The sequence below is a fragment of the Trachypithecus francoisi genome, unplaced genomic scaffold, assembly GCF_009764315.1.
Source record: "Trachypithecus francoisi isolate TF-2019V2 unplaced genomic scaffold, Tfra_2.0 Lachesis_group3, whole genome shotgun sequence".
Lineage (NCBI taxonomy): Eukaryota > Metazoa > Chordata > Mammalia > Primates > Cercopithecidae > Trachypithecus > Trachypithecus francoisi.
In genome coordinates, this window is record NW_022681468.1 from 149,252,912 (window position 1) to 149,271,870 (window position 18,959).

The 18,959-nt window shown below is 47.4% G+C and overlaps 1 protein-coding gene across 1 annotated transcript in view; it reads right to left on the reverse strand.

Moving 5' to 3' along the window:
• The window catches only part of EHD4 (EH domain containing 4), a 72,921-nt gene that overhangs the window by 37,353 nt on the left and 16,609 nt on the right, over positions 1–18,959 (reverse strand). Inside the window, exons 2-3 of the mRNA XM_033190508.1 lie at positions 17,282–17,458; positions 6,711–6,808 (exon numbers count right to left, since the gene is read on the reverse strand). Of these exons, the coding sequence (XP_033046399.1) occupies positions 6,711–6,808; positions 17,282–17,458 (275 nt within the window). The remainder of the gene's footprint in view (positions 1–6,710; positions 6,809–17,281; positions 17,459–18,959) is intronic.

An 18,959-nucleotide genomic window follows, 5' to 3' on the forward strand; every position in this document is an offset into this window, starting at 1 on the left:
AAAATGAAATGCTCCATATGCAAAGTAAGTGAAGTGTCCTTCTCCCCATCGAATAAAACTTTTTTTTCATGTAAAAGTCTAGGTTTCAAGTTTAGATAAAAACAGTCATTTCTCACGATCAATAATGCATTTGACATATTAACAAAAACTCAAAATAGCTGCCAGGGCTGGTGAATGCTGTTGTGAGTCACGGTGGTGATATGCTCACATCAGGGCCGGAAGCAGCAACACTTGTGGTGTGGAATTTCCCGTGGCACCAGCGGAAAAGGAGTCTGGATGCGTTTGTCAAAACTTCCCCGAAACAAAAAGAAATCAGGATTTCCTGCTCGAGGCCCAAGTGGATAGTGATGTCCAGGACCTCACAACCCAACCTCAGACTGGCCTTAGCCCTGCCTGGAAAACAGGATCTGCCAACAAATCATCAGGGCTGGGCCCCCGCCTCCAGGGATGGACACTTTTCTGTCACTGCCAAATCCAGACAAAGCTCACAGTCAGGTCACTGAATGCAAACTCTAAACACAAAAACGGCTGCATGATCGCACCTGTGGCTGCATGTTCTATTCTACAGAATTCTCTACCACATCCTCCCATACCTCCTACCCTCAGTATTCCATGTGGCCTTCAGGACAAATTCGAGTCTACTGCCATGTGCACCCACCTGCCATGGACCCATGTTCCAGCCACACGCACAGCTCCCTTTCCTCCAAGGACCCTGAGCTCACACATCTCTCTCTGTTCTTTCACACACTCTTTCTGCTGTCTAGAAGAGATATCGACAGGAAGGGCAGCCACAGTTATCTCTCCCTTGACTCTGTGCCAGGCAGAGGCTGTGGTAAGAGTGTCATGTCTTTGTCTCACTTTATCTGCACACCAGCCCACAGCACCCTGCCTTGGCTGGCCAGCGAGCTTGCCCATCTCTCCAGCCAGGCTCTCATCAACAACAGCCCTTCAGAAGGACAGACACATAGACCAAAGGAAGGGAACTGAGGGTTCCTGGTCTTTTAGGAAAAAAGCTTCTGTTATTGCCTGTCATTCCTTTTTTGCATATTTGTGTGTTTTCCTCTCAAATCCTTCTTGTTACCAAAGCCCGAGAGGGGAAGTCATTCTTATCTGGACATCTGTAACTGTTCTCTCTCCTTTCCTGGGCAAGCTTCAAAATCCGGTCTTTTGTCTTCAAAGTTCAAAAGTAGATGCGTTTGTACTTCCCTCATTGTGGTCTGTTGATGCCTTTTTCATTTTTTTCTGCACCCCTCTTAGTCACAGCTTGGATATCCAGGCCCCGTTTCCCAGCTCTGTTGAGTCTTCTGAGATATGGGTTGAGGAAACCTTATCCGAAAAGGTTGGGACCGGAAGTGCTTTGGGTTTCAGATTTTCTGATGTGGGAATACCTGCATATATATAATGAGAGAGCTTGGGAATGGGACCCAAGTCTAAACACAAAATTCATTTATGCTTCATAGACACCATCTACAGATGGCCTAAAGGTAATTTTATAGAACATTTAAAATAATTTTGTGCATGAAACACAGTTTCGATTGTGCCCTGTCACAGGAGGTCAGATGTAGAATTTTCCACTGGTGGCATCATGTCAAAAAGTTTTGGATTTTGGAGCATTTTGGATTTTCAGTTTTCAGTTTAAAGATGTTCAACCTGTAGTGCGTTTGAGCCCCTCAGCCGTGTCAGCAGACCCTTGAAACAGCCTGTTCCTGTTTGTATCACTACTCAGGCACCTTTTTGATGCTTGAGGACTTTCCTTAACATTGCCCAGGGGGACTTAAAGATGTCTGTATATAAATGTTAAAATGGTAATCAGCGATTCTGAAGCTTCTGTTATTGCCTGTCATGCCATCTGAAGTGCAGTGAGATCCTCCCGGTTTCATGTACTATTACTGTCTCCAACTTTTACTAGCAGGGCGTTTTCTGTCCTTTTATTTTTCATTGTCTTCTCAGTTCTATTCATTGGTTTATAATGAATAGGCTGGGATTAAGAGGCAAGGGCTTAAACATCAGGAAAAGACACTCGCGAATTTTCATTTGACAGCTGTTGTTCCTGAGAGAATAAGTCGATCTGTTACAAAATTTAGATAGAGTTTTTTCCTTCTAGAGTTATTTAAATTTTTAAAAGGGAAAAGCTGCACTATTTTTATTACCAAAATCAAGTCTATTGAAGGCTACACAAAACCTCATATTCTCAAGAAACCATAGGAATAATCTGTGGCTAAAATAGCACCTTGAAAATGCCATGTGCTAAATAGATGGACAAGCATACCAGTTGCTACATTATAATTTTTCAAAGGATGTTACGGTTGGAGTCAGAATCCAGAGGCTTGTCCTAAGTAGCTGAGAACACACTTGTGTTCATGCTAACTCTAGAAATAAATCCTACATTATGTTTAGGTTCAGCATGGACTCAATAGTATTCTAGGAAACAGTATTTCAGGGGCCAGCATGATCTAAGAGGTCGAGTGGGAAGGAAAATGCTATGTGTGTGGATAAAGGTGTTCTTTCTTCTCATCGCAGAGTCAAACACCTGGCTACTATGGTCAAAGGCAAAGGATGTTCTGAAGAGTGAACCAACTCAGATTTACCTACACACTTCAAGAAAGCAATTTAGAAAACCGCAGAAATCCAAACATTCTTTCATTGGTTACTAAAATACACGAAAAGAAATCAAGAAAAGTTGGTAGGACTTTTGGGAAGTTATTACTTGATCAGAATATTATTATTATAAATATATCAGAACATTTTTATCCTTGCTTGACGGGAATTCAACACTTCACGTCAGTCAGGAAAACTACAGGTTAGTAACTAAACTAACCTAGTCTGTTGTCCTTAAAGATTTTCTGCTAATGGCCAGGCGCGGTGGCTCCTCCTGTAATCCCAGCACTTTGGGAGGCCAAGGTGGGCGGATCATCTGAGGTCAGGAGTTTGAGACCAACCTGGACAACATCGTGAAACCCCATCACTTCTAAAAATTCAAAAATTAGCTGGGTGTGGTGGCAGGCACCTGTAGTCCCAGCTATTCAGGAGGCTGAGGCAGAAGAATCGTTTGAACCTGGGAGGCGGAGGCTGCAGTGAGCCGATATTGTGCCATTGCATTCCAGGTTGGGTGACAGAGCAAGACTCCGTCTCAAAAAAAAGATTTTCTGCTAACCGTAATTGAACTAAGGAACATTTGAGGGGTAAGGAGTTTCCATATGGAATAGTATACTAAAAATTGTTCCAAAATCAATTGCCCTCATGGGTTTCATTTATACGGCTCCTAAACAGGAGACTTAGATGACATTTACTCCCCTGGAACGCTATGTATTTTTTTTTTTTTTTTTTAATAAATAAAGATGAGGTCACACTATGGTGGCCAAGCTGGTCTCAAACTCCTGAACTTAAGTGATCCTCCTGCCTTGGCCTACCAAAGTGCTGGGATTACAGGCGTGAGCCACCGTGCCCAGCCAGTTACTCAGCTTTTGAGGGTTAATCATCAACTGCACAAAGGGGAAAGGCAGAGCACTGGAGGGCAGCACACCAGCAGCCACCTTTCCTCCTTCCCAGGCACGAGGCCCATAAAGGAGGCAAAGACCCGCCAGTGAAGTCAGTGGGGGATGCTTTAAACATCTTGTGGGGTCACAATTTGTACCTAGTCTATTATCCCATGTTGACGTTAATTCCTGGCAAAGGTGGGCCTGTGGTCTTACGAAGCTGGTCTTATGAAGCTGGGTGTAGGTGTGAGCATATGTGAGAATGGCACTGTTTGCGATTGTTTGAGCTGAAGATGCTTTACAACACTACGTATTCTTTGGGTAAATGTGTTGAAAATGTCAGCAGAGTGACTTCCACCACCAGCTGTGCCCCTAACACTGTGTGGCACCGGGCTTGGGAACCACGGCTGTGGCCCGTTGTGCTGTCATGGCTTGTGGCTCTGGGTCCTTCCCCACCTGTTGCCGTGTCCATCAGTGTGGCAGGGACCGCCGACTGGCTGGAACATATATGCTATTTCTGTGCATCGGCTGTGAGTAAGTACATACCACAGTAAGTCAGACCAGGATATGAGTCAGATCATATTATAAAGTGATACAAAGAACTGATCTTCAAAGCATTTTGGAAGCATTAATCCGTGTGTCAACACCACTGTAAGGGAGCTACAGTTTGAAAGACACGATTACTAAGCAAAGGAGAGATGGTGCAAGACACGGGTGAACAGAGTTGGCTAAAGGCCTACCAATGAGGACAAATGCATATGGTGGCAGTCAAAACCTGGAGGCCTTAAAATTTAGAGGTAAAAAGAAACAGTTACCAGGACCACATATTTCTCCAGAATATTCAGTCAGAAATGGAGAAGTAGTGAAACATGGGCAGCTCAGAATAGCTGTGGAACATGAGCCTGCTTTATTTTCCTGCTAAAACAAAACATACTATCTGCAGAGCAACCTTTCTGGGGCTAAGTTAATGGTCCTAAACTGACTCTTAAAAAAAAATTGATTGGTACTGAGGTATAGAGATACACATAAAAAGATGGGCCGGGCACGGTGGCTCAAGCCTGTAATCCCAGCACTTTGGGAGGCCGAGACGGGCGGATCACGAGGTCAGGAGATGGGGACTATCCTGGCTAACACGGTGAAACCCCGTCTCTACCAAAAAATACAAAAAACTAGCCGGGCGAGGTGGCGGTCGCCTGTAGTCCCAGCTACTCAGGAGGCTGAGGCAGGAGAACGGCGTGAACCCGGGAGGTGGAGCTTGCAGTGAGCTGAGATCCGGCCACTGCACTCCAGCCTGGATGACAGAGCAAGACTCCATCTCAAAAAAAAAAAAAAAAGATGACCGTATACAGCACTAAGCATAAAAAAGTATCAACAATCATGATGCCCACAAATCCGCAAAATGAACTATATTATGTCCCTTTAATGGAACCCAAGCAGCTATTAAAACAAATGAAATAATCTGAATATACTGGCATGGAACGATGTCCAAGATAGACTGTTATGAGAAAAAATCAAGTTGTAGAAAATGTGCATGGTAATACCATTTCTATTAGAAATGTGTTTGCATATGCATAGGAAAAAGTCTCTAAGAAGTGAGAGAAAACCATTAATAATTGTTATCTGTGACAGTGAGGTTTTTTTTACATTCTTATTCATTGACTGAATCCTTTGCAACAAACATCTATACTTTTCTAATAGAAAATAAAGCAAACAAGATATTTACGAGAGAAGAATAGCATTAACCTGTTTTTTTTTTTTTTTTTTTTTAAATAATTGCAAGGTTCTTGGAGGCCCGGGAAGGGGAAGGGTGGCCTTAATGGCGCTCCATAGCTGGCAAGTCCCTGACTGAAACAGTGAAGGCACAGCAGGTGAACCCTGGGAGGCCTTGGCTCAGCGCAGCCCTGAGCTCTCTGTGGGCCACGGAGCAGCAGAGATGGCATTCCCAAAATGCCAAGAGAAAGGAGGGCTTATTGGCCTCGGAATCCCTTTCTTGACCCCTGTCACGGGACCCTCGCTGGCCTATGTAACTGCACTTCTGCTTTGCGAGCTGTGGGGTGTTCACTGCCTGGTTGTAACCTGCGACTGTGGCCCCACACAGGCTTCTGCTCAACCTTGGCATGCCTGGACTTCTCAGCACGGTGCTACCAACTTGCTGTTCAAGCGGTTGTGAAGAGTTCTCAGCCAGAAGTGATGGCAGCGATGCACCTGCTCCATCTCCTCCCTCCCAGCAACCCGCCTTTGTTTCAAGGGCCGGGGTGAGGGAATGACTTGAGCTGCCTCCAGACCTGTGATGGGAGGAACCCATCCTGACCCTCCCGATCAGGCATTTCTTCTCCATAAGTCAACTCTGTCCTCTGGTCTGCCCCTGATGCCCCCTTCCTCCAGGACAGAGGGAGAGACCAGGCCCACCGGTTTTGTTTTTTTTTTTTTTAAGACAGAGTTTTGCTCTTTCACCCAGGCTGGAGTGCAGTGGTGTGATCTCAGCTCTCCACAACCTTTGCCTCCTGGGTTCACGTGCCTCAGCCTCCCAAGTAGCTTGGACTACAGGTGCACACCACCATGCCCAGCTAATTTTTGTATTTTTAGTAGAGATGGGGTTTCACCATGTTGACCAGGCTGGTCTCGAACTCCTGACCTCAGCTGATCCACTGCCTCGGCCTCCCAAAGTGCTGGGATTACAGGCGCTGAGCCACCGTGCTCAGCAGACCCATCTGTTTTGACTACAAAGCACAGGCCTAGAGGCAGCTGTTGCCTCAGCCTTGTCTTGTGAAGGCTGGAGAAGCCCAGATATCCTCTTCTGCACAAGCATTTTCTAGTCTTCACAGATCCCCTCTGAACACTTCACAGTCTCTCCCCACCCCAGAGCTTCCCTTAGGTAATTCCTACTCCTCCTTCAGATCCTACATCCAATGCTGTTTCCTCCAGGAGCCTCTCCCAACAACCCGAGGCCAAGGCAGGTCCCTTCACACCCTGATACCTCCCAGCGTTTACCCCACTCCTTATCTTCATTTACTCATGTGTAACTCGACAAATGTCTTTCTCACAGAATATAAGCCCCTGGAGGGGGCAGAGTCTTTGATGCTATGAACTCCTGATTGACATTTGGGGTCCCTTCAGCTGCCCAACAGCTGTGCTGGAGGACAGACAGAATACGATAGGGACAGAAATCCTCTGCTCACAGCAGAGAGGGCCTCAGCCAGCACTTGGTGGGGAGGGGCGGGGACAGGCACTGACCTCGGCTAATGCGCTGCTTCTCCCCTGAAAGGATGCCGGGGCTGTCGATGATGCTGATGCTCTTCAGGACCTGATTGGGCAGCTGTGAGCACATGAATCTGGAAGAGACAGATCAAAGGAGGGTCAGAAACTGGACATCGCAGAGTGCTCCAACCATGGGGCTCCTTGGCCTCTCTGGGCTTACTGACATCTGTAAAGTGGGGGTCTGAAGGAGACTGACAGCAACTGAGGATGGCTAATGAAGTCATTGGTGAAGCAGGAGCTTGGAAGAGATTGACAGCACCTCCATCCTGCCACAGAGAACGGGATGCTGGCCCATGGGACAGGTATGGGAGGTGCACAGGCACCTGCTGCCACCTCCCACCTGATGCCTTTCTGTTCATTTTGGTTTTAGCTAACATTTATTGACCATGTAGGAATCTTACAAATATCCTCTCATTTGATCCTCATATTGACCTCATGAGGTGAAGGAATTATCCTTAACCTAAGAGAGGTTAAGTAATGCTCAGGGTCACTCAGAGCAGTGCCTTAAACCCAGGTCAGCCTGGCTCCAAAGTCATGGGCCTCACCTCTCCTTGCTCCAGGCTGGTCCCTGCCCAAGCATCCTGGGCTTCTCCCCCTGGGAATCCCATGCCTTCTTCAGGGTGCACTGCCCCACTGGGCTGGAGAGCCCCAAGCTCCCTGCCTATTCCCTAGCATGAAAGCTGGAGGGACTGGAGCCTGTTTCCCCACCTGATGCCCCAGGAACTTAGCCTCCAGCCCGGTGTCCCCTATGGTTTTAGGGCCAGGGAGGGGCAGGCACCTGTGACACCCAACATCCTCCAGGTGCTTAGGAGTCTAGGGGAGCTGGAGAGTAGGTGAGGGGACCAGGTTAGGGGAGGCCCTGGCTGAGCATCTTTAGGCCTCTCTTGTTCCTCACTTGCCTGATACCATCTCCTCCTCCTGATCCTGGTCCCTTCTCCCTGTAGTCACTGTCCTCGCATCCACCCCACAGAAGCAGAGTGGGGAGGAAAAATCTAGCCTGTGGATAAGCAGACCTGGGTTCAAGTTCTGCCCAGCGTTTCCTGATAATCTGCTATGGGACTCTGGGTAAGGGCCTCCCTGCTCTGGGTCTCAGGTTCCTCACGTGAAAATGGTGGCTTCCCGACAGGGTCTGGCGATGTCCTTTTAGCTTTCAGACTGAATAACTCCACAAGGGATGGTAGGAAGTGCTTTGTTACTTCTACCCTGGGCACCAGGGCCTGGGCTGGACCTTTGTGAGGCACCGTGTATGTTTAAGGCAGAAAGCGTAGAATGCCTCTGCTTTTCCTCTACTATGGATGGCTGACATCTGCGTCTGTGTGGGCAGAAAGCTAAAACCTCAATTCTTCCGTGCGGTGGAGAAGTGGTGGGGATTACTCATAAAGTAAAAATGCTGGGAATGCAGGACAGGGAGGCCTGGCCAGCCTCCACAGTACACATGTGGACAGCAGAGCCCTGGGTAAGAGCCCTGACATTTCAAAATCACTTTCTCTGAAGGGGCTCAGGACACGATTTTCACACAGTCTTTCCTACATTTTCACATCGGCCCAGGAAGATATAGGAAAAAATATTGGGATCCTTTTGCAGATGGAAAAGTTGAAGCACAGGGCAGTTATGACATTCTGAGGCCGTGCTGCTAATGCATGCTGGCTGCAGACCGCAGCCTACTATTTCTGATGTCAGTGGGGTGGAACTTAACCCACAAAGTTAAAAACCTCATAACATTAAAAGTAAAGGGTCAAGTTAGTGGAAGAGAAGCCCCCCATTTCTACCTGTCTCCAGACACGGGGAGAGATTTGTGTGAATAAAGCACATAAGGCTCACCAAGCATTCTTTGTAAGTTCACAGAAAAAACCCCGCTATGCCATTATTCAATTCTCTAGAATTGGGGTAGGAACAGGGCTCTGAGCGCATCTTGGTGCACCTCGTTTCTCGTCAGGAATGATTGTCTCTCAGTGCCGTCCCATCCTTTCCATCACATGCCCCGAGACATTTGGCAGAGCTGAACACATCATACCTACGTGAAACAATTTTCTGCAAACCATTCCCGTGGAGAGGCTGATCTTTTCCCCAAATCACAAACTCACACTCAATATCCATTTTTCCAAAACAGCCACCCCCTAGATTCTCAGGTGAGGCTAACAGAGGGATTCAAAATGTGCACACTGTTCACTCCCTGTGTGTAAGGCAACAGCCTTTCCACAGGCCTCCTGACATGACAGCAGAGGCCAGGCATGGGAGCCACAGAGCAAGCCACCGTGAGATGCACTGATGTCACCACACGGCATACAAGGGGGCAAAGCAAGGAGCCCAGGAGGGCTGAAAAAGAAAGGACGAGGAGGAGGAGGGGGACGGCGTGGGGAGGGAGAGCTTTGGCTGGGCCACCCCAAGAGTGGGCGGCTGGGGTTTTGTGTGCACAGCTGTACTCTGCTCCGAAAGACAGTGTCCAGGGGTGAGGGGCAGGCAAGAGAACAGAAAGGAGCATTGAGACCCTGCGGTGCCACGCTCATGCTGCGAGGTGACAACTCTATACGAATGTGTTCCTATGAAGTTATGCTGGGATCAGAAAAAATCCTAATGCTGTTCCAGCAATCGTGCCTCACGCTTCTGCTCTAAGAAAGGGAGGTGCACGGCAAACGTACTTGTTGTGTGTATAAAAGCAGTGCAGTGGCAGTCGCAGCCCAGGAGTGAAGAACCTGGGCTCTGCAGTCAGCACTGCCAAGTTCATGTCCCGACCCCATCAATTTACAGCCGTGGGACTTGGCCACGTATGTCATGTGACTCCTCTGCGCCCAGTCTCCTCCTTTATAAGCAGAGGCTCACAGCCCTGCCTGTAAGGTTGCAGTGAGCCTGGAGTTCATGTGCACGGAAAGTGCTTCGAACAGTGCCTGACACCCAGTAACACAGCCCTGGCCGGCCTGACTTATTGAAATGTTTCCAAGCACAGATTTGCTGTCCCAAGGTGGATTTCCTACTCCTTCCTGGGGAGATTAACACAAGGAGGATCTGTGCCTTGCCTTCTACATTTCATGTAAAATATGCAGACACGTACTGGCTCAATCCAGGAGCCTCACATGGCTTTTGTGAGTGGCCTTCACCCGAGGATGACCTGATAAATGTTGTCTTCTGAAGTAAGAGAAGAAGAGGGAACAACCAAAGATCCTAGGCTGGCCCCCCCAACTCCACATCCTCTCCACATCTAAGGAAGGGCCAGGGGTAGCAGAGAGGGGGAATAAAGTAATGGTCCGGGTTATGAGGTCTCAGGCAAGCTGCTAGGAGTCCTGCCACACGGTAAAAAGAGAGAGTAAAGCCAGGCATGGTGACTCTCACCTGTAATCCCAGCACTTTGGGAGGCTGAGTGGGGAGGATCTTTTGAACCCAGGAGTCCAAGACCAGCCTGGGCAACATAATGAGACTTTGTCTCTACAAAAAATAAAATTAGCCAGGCATGGTGGCATGCGCCTGTAGTCCCAGCTACTCAGGAGGCTGAGGTGGGAGGACGGCTTGAGCCCAGGAGGTTGGAGCTGCAGTGAGCTTTGACGGTGCCAGTGCACTCCAGCCTGTGCAAGAGAGGGAGACCCTATCTCAGTTAAATACATACATATCTACAGAAGGGGGGGGCAAGGAGATTACTTTAAATTTCCCCCAAACACTAACATTCCAATTAAATGATCAGCATTTTAAAAACTAGACTTTTAGAAGAACTAGGCAGTACCTTAATACTGATTTTGATTCCTCAACGAAACAGTAATATCTGTAGTCATTATAATAATAATAAAATAGCACAAACATTTCCTGACCTCTTACTGGGTGTCAGGCACAGTTTGAAGTACTTTCCATGCACATTAACTCCAGCCTTACTGCAGCCTTACAGGTAGGGCTGTGAGCCTCTGCACTTAGAGGAGGAGACTGGGCACAGAGAAGACACACGCCATAACTTGCTGAGAAGTGATGGAGCCAGGACATGAACTTGGCAGTGCTGACTGCAGAGCCCAGGTTCTTCACTCCTGGGCTACGATTACCACGGCTACTATTACTATTACCACAGCACACACTGGAACCACCGCCGTGTGGCGTATCACGCACAGGGCAACATCCTACAACAAAGGCGTGACGTGCCACAGCCCTGGAACTCGTCCCCAAAGGGGCTTCCTTGTGTGGCTTGCTCTCTACCTAGTGGTGTGGAGTGTCAGGGTGGGGAACAGGAGGTAGGAGATTTGGGCTCTAGATGTCTCCCTTACTCACTCATTCTGAGACCTCGACCCTGCATAGGTCTCTAAAGCTCTCTGAGGAACTCTACCCGTCCTGTGGACTTCCACGTTTGCCATTAGGTTCAAATAAACCTAAGCTGACAACGGAGAGAGTACAGAATGGTTTCAAAGTACTTCCTTTCACCCCAGCCCACTTTATTGATGAAGGTAAAACCAGAGAGATAATACAACTTCCTAAATTTGCACGGTAACTAGGACACAACCCACAAAAAGACTTTGACAACTGAACTGTAATAATTCTTATTATATGGTCCTACCACAAATGGCTGATCTTATCTTCCAGTGCCTAGGAGGAATCAGGAACTGAATTTCACATCCAGATCATAGCAAAGCCCCTGGCTGCCCTATTAGATTGAAACTAATTACCATTTTTAAAGGTTAAAGATGGTTTAAGACTGCCAATTTCATATGGTTCAACCTAAATATGTACTTTTATAAATCCCCTCCTGACTGCCACAGGGGAAAGCCCAATGCAATGGCCCAGCCAGGAAGGTCTGCCTGAGCCCGGGGAGAAAGGCATTTCTGGAATGTCAGGACCAGAAATGTACAGGCAGCTGCCAGTCAAGAACAATGGTTTAGGCTAGGTGCAGTGGCTCACGCTGTAATCCCAGCACTTTGGGAGGCCAAGGCTGGTGGATCACGAGGTCAGGAGTTCAAATCAGCCTGGCCAACACGGTGAAACCCTGTCTCTGTTAAAAATACAAAAATTAGCTGGGTGTGGTGGTGGGCACCTGTAATCACAGCTACTAGGGAGACTGAGGCAGGGAATTGCTTGAACCCGGGAGGCAGAGGTTGCAGTGAGCCAAGATTGCGACACTGCACTCCAGCATAGGTGACAGAGCAAGACTCTGTCTCAAAAAAAAAGAACAATGGTTTAGTGACCAGAGAACCACCACCCAGGGAACTACCACAATCCTTTTTTTTTTAATTTTTTTTCAGAGACAAGGTCTCTTGCTATGTTGCCCAGGTGGGTCTCACAACTCCTGGGCTCATGCGATCGGCCTGCCTCAGCCTCCCAAAGTGCTGGGATTATAGGCATGAGCCACCGTGGCTGGCCAACAAATCTTGAGGTTAAAAAATAATAGGGAAAGCTTCAGCAAGTTTATTATAGATAAATGAACCACAACATACACGCACAAGACAACTCAGTTATTCCCTCAGATTAAAAAAAAAAAAACTATTTTGCTGGTGAATCAAGAGTGATTCTTGGCAAGAGCCTGTTATCCTTAATTTCTGCAGCTAAATTGGCTGGGGGAAGCAGCATGTGCTTGGACTGATGCTGTGAACTTTAGTAAGTCAGTTTTTAAAAATTCTCAGTGGTACATAGTGACTATGAAATATTCAAAACTTGGCTGGGCGTAGTGTCTCATGCCTGTAATCCCAGCACTCTGGGAGGCCAAGGTGGGTAGATTGCTTGGGCTCAGGATTCAAGACCAGCCTGGCCAATATGGCAAAACCTTGTCCCTACAAAAAATACAAAAATTAGCTGGGCACGGTGGTACACACCTGTAGTCCCAGCAATCAGGAGGCTGGGAGGATCGCTGGAGCAGAATTCGGGGCTGCAGTGAGCTGTTATTGTGCCTCTGCATTCCAGCCTGGGCAACAGAGTGAGACCGTGTGTGGGTGTGTGTGTGTGTGTGTGTGTGTGTGTGTGTGTATGTATAAGTTCAGCCAGGCACGGTGGCTGATACCTGTAATCCCAGCACTTTGGGAGGCCAAGGCAGGTGGATCACCTGAGGTCAGGAATTCAAGACCAGCCTTGCCAACATGGTGAAACCCCATCTCTACAAAAATACAAAAGGTAGCCAGTCGTGGTGGTGGACACCTGTAATTTCCAGCTACTCGGGAGGCTGAGGCAGGAGAATCACTTCAACCCGGGAGGCGGAGGTTGCAGTGAGCCAAGACTGCGCCACTGCACTCCAGCCTGGGCGACAAGAGTGAAATTCCGTCTCAAAAAAAAAAAAAAAAAATCAAAACTCAAAAGCTAAACTGAGTAAGCCTCGCTTAATTACAAACACAGAAGTAACAAATGGAGTACAAGCCCAGTAAGACATCTGTGTGTGTTTTATGATGGGGGAATCACCATTCAAACACCAGACAGTGGTTATCATCACCATCATCAGGCCCAGATAAATGACTGAGACCTGGAAGGGCTGTTCACACTCCTTCAGCTCAAAAGGAAGTTTCAAGTTATTTTTCACAGAAAACGTGACTTTTTCACAGAAAAATAACTTGATTCAAGTTATTTTTCACAGAATGAAACAGAGGCAATGACGAAGTACATGAGATTAAGAATTTCTTCTGCGGAAGACAACAATTTAAAACAATACTAGGTCCCAGACTAAAAATGTCTGTAGCTAGCTGAATTTGAAAATATATACATTACCATTTTTTAGAAAAGGAGACTGAGAAATAACATAACATCTTAATTCAAAAGCAGACTGCAGGGGGAAATGTCAGATCCCAGTGAATGCCTGGCACTTCTTGAACTGACCCGAGTACCCCGGCATCTCCGAGAATCCAATGCTCTGGGTGCCCTTGGCTGTCTCCTCCTCTGTGGGGGGCAACTGCCTCCTGATAGCAACCTCTGGAACGTCAACAAGCACCTCCCCAGAGCAGCTCCCAGACGGCCGCTGAGGAATTCGTCCTGAGCGCAGCAGTCTGCTAGAGTTTCAGAATGTCCCCCTACAGCCATTTCCATAGAACTCTTTGTGTTCTACACTAAACTCCTTTTATTGTTCAAGTATGGAATTTCTCTATTATATACCTTTTTAGGAATTTATATTCATTTCTCAGAAATGCACCATAGACCCCCTTGTCACTCCTTAGATGCCAGCCTGGGAGGCTGAGACTCAGCCTCTGCTGCTTTGCTTCATGGTGGAGGGTGTTGTCCCCCTCCAGGTATCACCTGGTATTTAACTCTTTTAAAGACGCCGCTGGGGGCAGATGCCCAAGCCAGCACTCCTTAAGGAGAAGGCCAGGTAATGACGACCTGTCACCTGTCGCAGGGAGAGTCTGGTGTGGCTGCCTGGGAGAGAAAGTTCTCCACAGAAAACAAGCAATTTTCTTTACTTGGTGTTACATTTTGACCTAGTTCCCAGGGAAGTATGCTATGTGAAAACAGGTTTGCCTCTAGTGCTAACCCTGTGCTGTTCCCAGAGGGAAGCTATAATTATGTACGCACATTTGAACGCCCTCATTGACTCTTTCTTAAATAACTGCTGTGTGGCGCTGTCCTGTGGATACTACTTAATCAGGCTGTTTACTCTCAGGTAGCTGAGTTTACATGAGGCATGTCCCTTACATGTCAGCCTGACATACACTTGGTAGAAGGACAGAAACTCCTCTTGGCTGGTGCTGAGCAGAGGTGTCGGGTGGAGGACAGGGGAGAAGGGGAACCTGGATTCCAATCCCCTCTCTGTCTCTCCCTGATGGCCTCTCCCTGAGCAAGTCATGTCTTTGCTTTCTGCTTTCTCATTTGTAGACTGGCCACAGTATGGTCTGTTATCAACCCCAAAAGAATAATGTACATGAAATGATGTAAGTGATGACTGGGGACATAATCACTGCTGTCTTCATCATCATTACGGGAGGGCTATATTAGGGACAGCCTTACGAGTTAAATAGGGGGCACTGAGCAGTGATTCCCAGTCCAAACATCGTACTATTCATTGGCTGGCCTGGGTTTCAATCCCAGCACTGATCTTACTGGTGAAGTGACCCCCTGGAAATTAAAGTAACCTCTTTATGCCTTAATTCCTCCCCCTACATTCAGGATAACAGTAGCACCATGTCACAGGGGTTCTGTGAGGACTTAAAGCTAATATACAAGTCTAGAACAGCACCTGACACATAAATGCCATATAATTATTTGCTATTATTTTTCTATGTGTTATTCTGAATTCAATTGACACTTGCTTTTATTATAAGACATGGATTATTTTCAGCAAGTTTTAAATTCTGAGACATGAGCTTTGCCATCCAAAATCATTCCTGAACACTTCTTTTCTGTACTCAAAAATTTTTTTTGTTAGGAAAGTAAATCATTTGCCAAAATAAAACAAGCCAATAACCACTCTTCCTGGTTTCTCCCTTGTGAATACGGACTTCACAAAGTGGGAATCTGAAAAAAGTGGCTTATTTCATTAAGCCTTTGTTGGGCAAAAAAAGCCTTAGACAAAGGGCAGTGGCAATGAAACCAGAGGACCCCAGGGAAGCCTTCCACAGAGACAGATCCTGTGCCTTGAACTTTCTGGGGCCTCCCCTTCTGGTCTACTTCCCCTCCACCCTGGGCCACTCTGTCCTGAGAGATCTGGAGAGTTGACCCTCTGGGGTTCTCCCGCCCAGGGCTCAACCTCCTCTCCCACAGTGAGACACTCTGGTGCCAACCAAGGCAGCTGTGGAGTTGAAGAGTAAACTCCTCCTAGAAAAGTCAGCCCTGCAGGTTGGAAAAAATCACCTGGACAGTGTTCCTATCACCATCAGTAATAAGATGGAACTTCTCTGGGACTCCTTCCACATCACCTGCACATTTCTGTTCATCCCATTGCCAAGTTTCCTGGATACTTTCTTTGATTTGCAAAAGGAGCATCAAAAAGCCCCTAAAGGAGAGTTCAGCTCCCCGGAGAGTTCCAACTTCCACAGAAGGCACCTGCGGAGGGGCCTGGGTGGCCCTTGGCCAAGCCAGTGCACAGCATCCAGCACATCATTCATTCCTCAGGCCACATGAATGGTGTCCCTGGAGCTGTGAGATGAGGTGCTTCAGCCTTTGGGAGGACAGCAGCCAGCTGGGAGGATCCGTTCCTATTTTTAAAAACTTCTAGAAAGGAGATGTGGTCTGTCAGCTCTAATCCTACTTCCCCTCCCTAAAGAGGCTTGGATGACCCTCTGTAGCTCTGTGCCTCCTACAACCCACTCCCCCAAATCAGTCACACGAAAGCTAGACCCAGGAAAGAGGGAAATAGAGGGGTGGGAGGGCGATGATAGGAAAAAAGAGAAAAGCATTACACAAAGGCTAGGGGTAGCAAATAGGAGGTGCAGGAGGGAGGAAGGAAGGCAGATCCAGTGGGAAAGGGCAGAGCTGCAGCCAGGGGCACCAGCCAGCCTGTCCTCCCCACCCCCAGCAGCCCTCAGTTCCACTGGGAACTCTAATGAAAGGTTATGGGAGGAGTACAAATAAAACACATCTCCAAGTAAGGAGAACCTCAGTGATCCCACAACTTTACATCTATAAAATAATGACCATGTAGGCTGGGTGCAGTAGCTCACACCTGTAATCCCAGCACTTTGGGAAGCCAAGGTGGGTGGATCACCTGAGGTCAGGAATTTGAGACCAGCCTGGTCAATATGGTGAAACCCCATCTCTACTAAAAATATGAAAATTAGCTGGGTGTGGTGGCGGGCGCCTGTAATCCCAGCTACTCGGGAGGCTGAGGCAGGAGAATTGCTTGAACCCAGGAGGCGGAGGTTGCAGTGAGCCGAGATCATGCCACTGCACTCCAGCCTGGGAGACAGAGCGAGACTCCATCTCCAAAAAAAAAAAAAACAACGTAAGAAACAGCTTTTCATGTTTTTCACTCTGTTTCCCTGGCCCTGCTCTGATAAATAAGGCAACAGCTCAAAGCTGGGAGTGAGAAGCAAAAGGGTCAGCCAGGGAGGTGGGGGAGCCTGTCCTGGAGTCAGCAGATAAAACCCAAGTGTCAGGTGAAGCTTAGGCTCTGGGCTAAGCTCTCTGACTGCAGAAGCCCAGCGCACCATGCCTGAGAAGTGTCCATCTCGCCAGCGCTTAACATTGCCGGTGACAGGGAGCTCACTGCCTCACAAGGCAGCCTAATCCATTTCTGTGCAGCTCAAATCCTTAGAAATTTTTTCCTTATACTGTATAGCCTTTTTATTTTTTAACTTTTTAAAATTTTTGCAGAGACAGGGTCACATTTTGTTGTCCAAGCTGGTCTCAAACTCCTGGCTTCGAACAATCCTTTCACCTCGGCCTCCCAAAGTGCTGGATTACAGGCACGAGCCATGCACCTGGCCCTGTGCAGCCTTATAATGTCCAATCCTGAGCATTAGCTCTACCCTGTCAAGTTACCCAGAATAGGCATAAATGATCATTTCCTATGATAGTCTTTCAAATATCTTAATATGATAAACATATTTTCTATGACTTCTAGAGCAGACAGTCTCTGTTCTTCTGTTTTTGAATCTTTATATGTAAGTGGCAATAATTCAAAGAAAAGGTTTCAACAGCCTGACCGAAGATGGCAGCTTGTTGGTCCTTACCGATTCAGGAAAGCGTTTCCAAAGCGACTGAGCTTTCTAAATGGCTTTTTGGGGTCCACGACTAAAGCATTCCCTGGGGTGCTGCCCTCAGTCTCTCCATACATCACGGCGATGAAGGAGTCAGTGGTGGGCTCCGGACCAATCCTCATGCCTGGGAAATCCTGCTCCAGTAGGTATCTGGGAGAGGGAAGAAGAAAAGAAAGTTTAGCATCTTGTCACAAAGTAAGAGACCAGAAAGCTGCCTGCTATTACCATTTTCTTTACATAATCATTTAAAAACGTAGAAACATAACCTCTAAGAAAAGCACAGTGATCCTCATTTGCATTTCTGTTGATGCAACAGACGCTACCCCAAGAGAAGTGTACCACGCTGGCTCCTGGGCATCCTGGAAGCTCTGCTCAGGCTCACATCCCTTAGGGGAGCCTCCCTGATCTGCATGTGGGGACACCTCTTCTGTGGTCCCTGGGTACCCTGTGCCTGCTGCCAGTGTGGTGCTCAGCACGTGTACTACAATGACTTGTTTATGGGCCGTGCAAGGTGTCTGAGATGATGAGGGCAGACCCATGTCCCAACCATGCCAGGAGGGTGATCTTTGCCTTATAAGCCTTGAAGGGGCTCAAGGGAAAAAACCTGCATGGCCTTCTGCAGCTCCCCATTCCTGCGACTAACAATCTATTTGGTCCTAAACTATTTATTTGTTTCTAAAAAGTTCTGACTGATTCCCATGTAAGCCCACAATCTGTGACTATTTCCAGGGAAAGAGAGAAAGTGCTGAATTCTATCAAAAGCCAAACACAATTTTCCCACCTTTAAAAGAATGAGAAATTAATCCACCATTTAGACCTACGTTTTCTACGGAAATATAACTGATTTTTTTTTTTTTGAGACAGGGTCTTGCTCTGTTGCCCAGGCTGGCTGGAGTGCAGTGCTGCAATCTCAGCTCACTGCTGCCTCAACCTCCCAGGCTCCAACAATCCTCCTACCTCAGCCTCCCAAGTAGCGGGGACTACAGACACACACCACCATGCCTAGCTAACTTTTTGTAGAAATAGGGTTTCACCATGTTGCCCAGGCTGGTCTTGAATGCCTGGGCTCAAGCCATCCACTCACCTTGGCCTCCCAAAGTGCTGGGATTACAGGCATGAGCCACCATGCCTGGCCTAAAATTGAAATTGTTTAGCAACCTTAACGGGCTATATTCTAAACCTTTAATTGATGTCACTGCTAGTTTTAACTTCATTCAAAGTTTCTATGTTCCTGTGAAGTTGTGGCACCCCGGAATAGATACACCATTAAAATATGTCTCCTAAATTTAGAGTAAATCTATCTGATGATCTATTTTATCTCTAAATTTAGAGAAAGAATCTGCTAATAGCACGCGGCCTTTACTGGTGCTCGCTATAATCCTGGTGCAGCACCAAGCCTTCTATATTGTTTCACTTCACGCTGTGAGGTGGATGATAACATTATCCGCGTTTTATTTACAGGTGGGAAAATGGGGTATCAGAGAGGCCAAGCGGCTTGCCCAAGGTCACACAGTGGATGTTTGAGTGGAAGTGGAATGCAAGCAGTCGGACTCTAGAGCTTGCACTATCTTCAGAAATGGCCTTGAGCTACTGGTTTGCTCAGGGGTGAAGAGCAAAGCAAAGTGCAGGGCCTCATCTCAGGGGGTGGCAC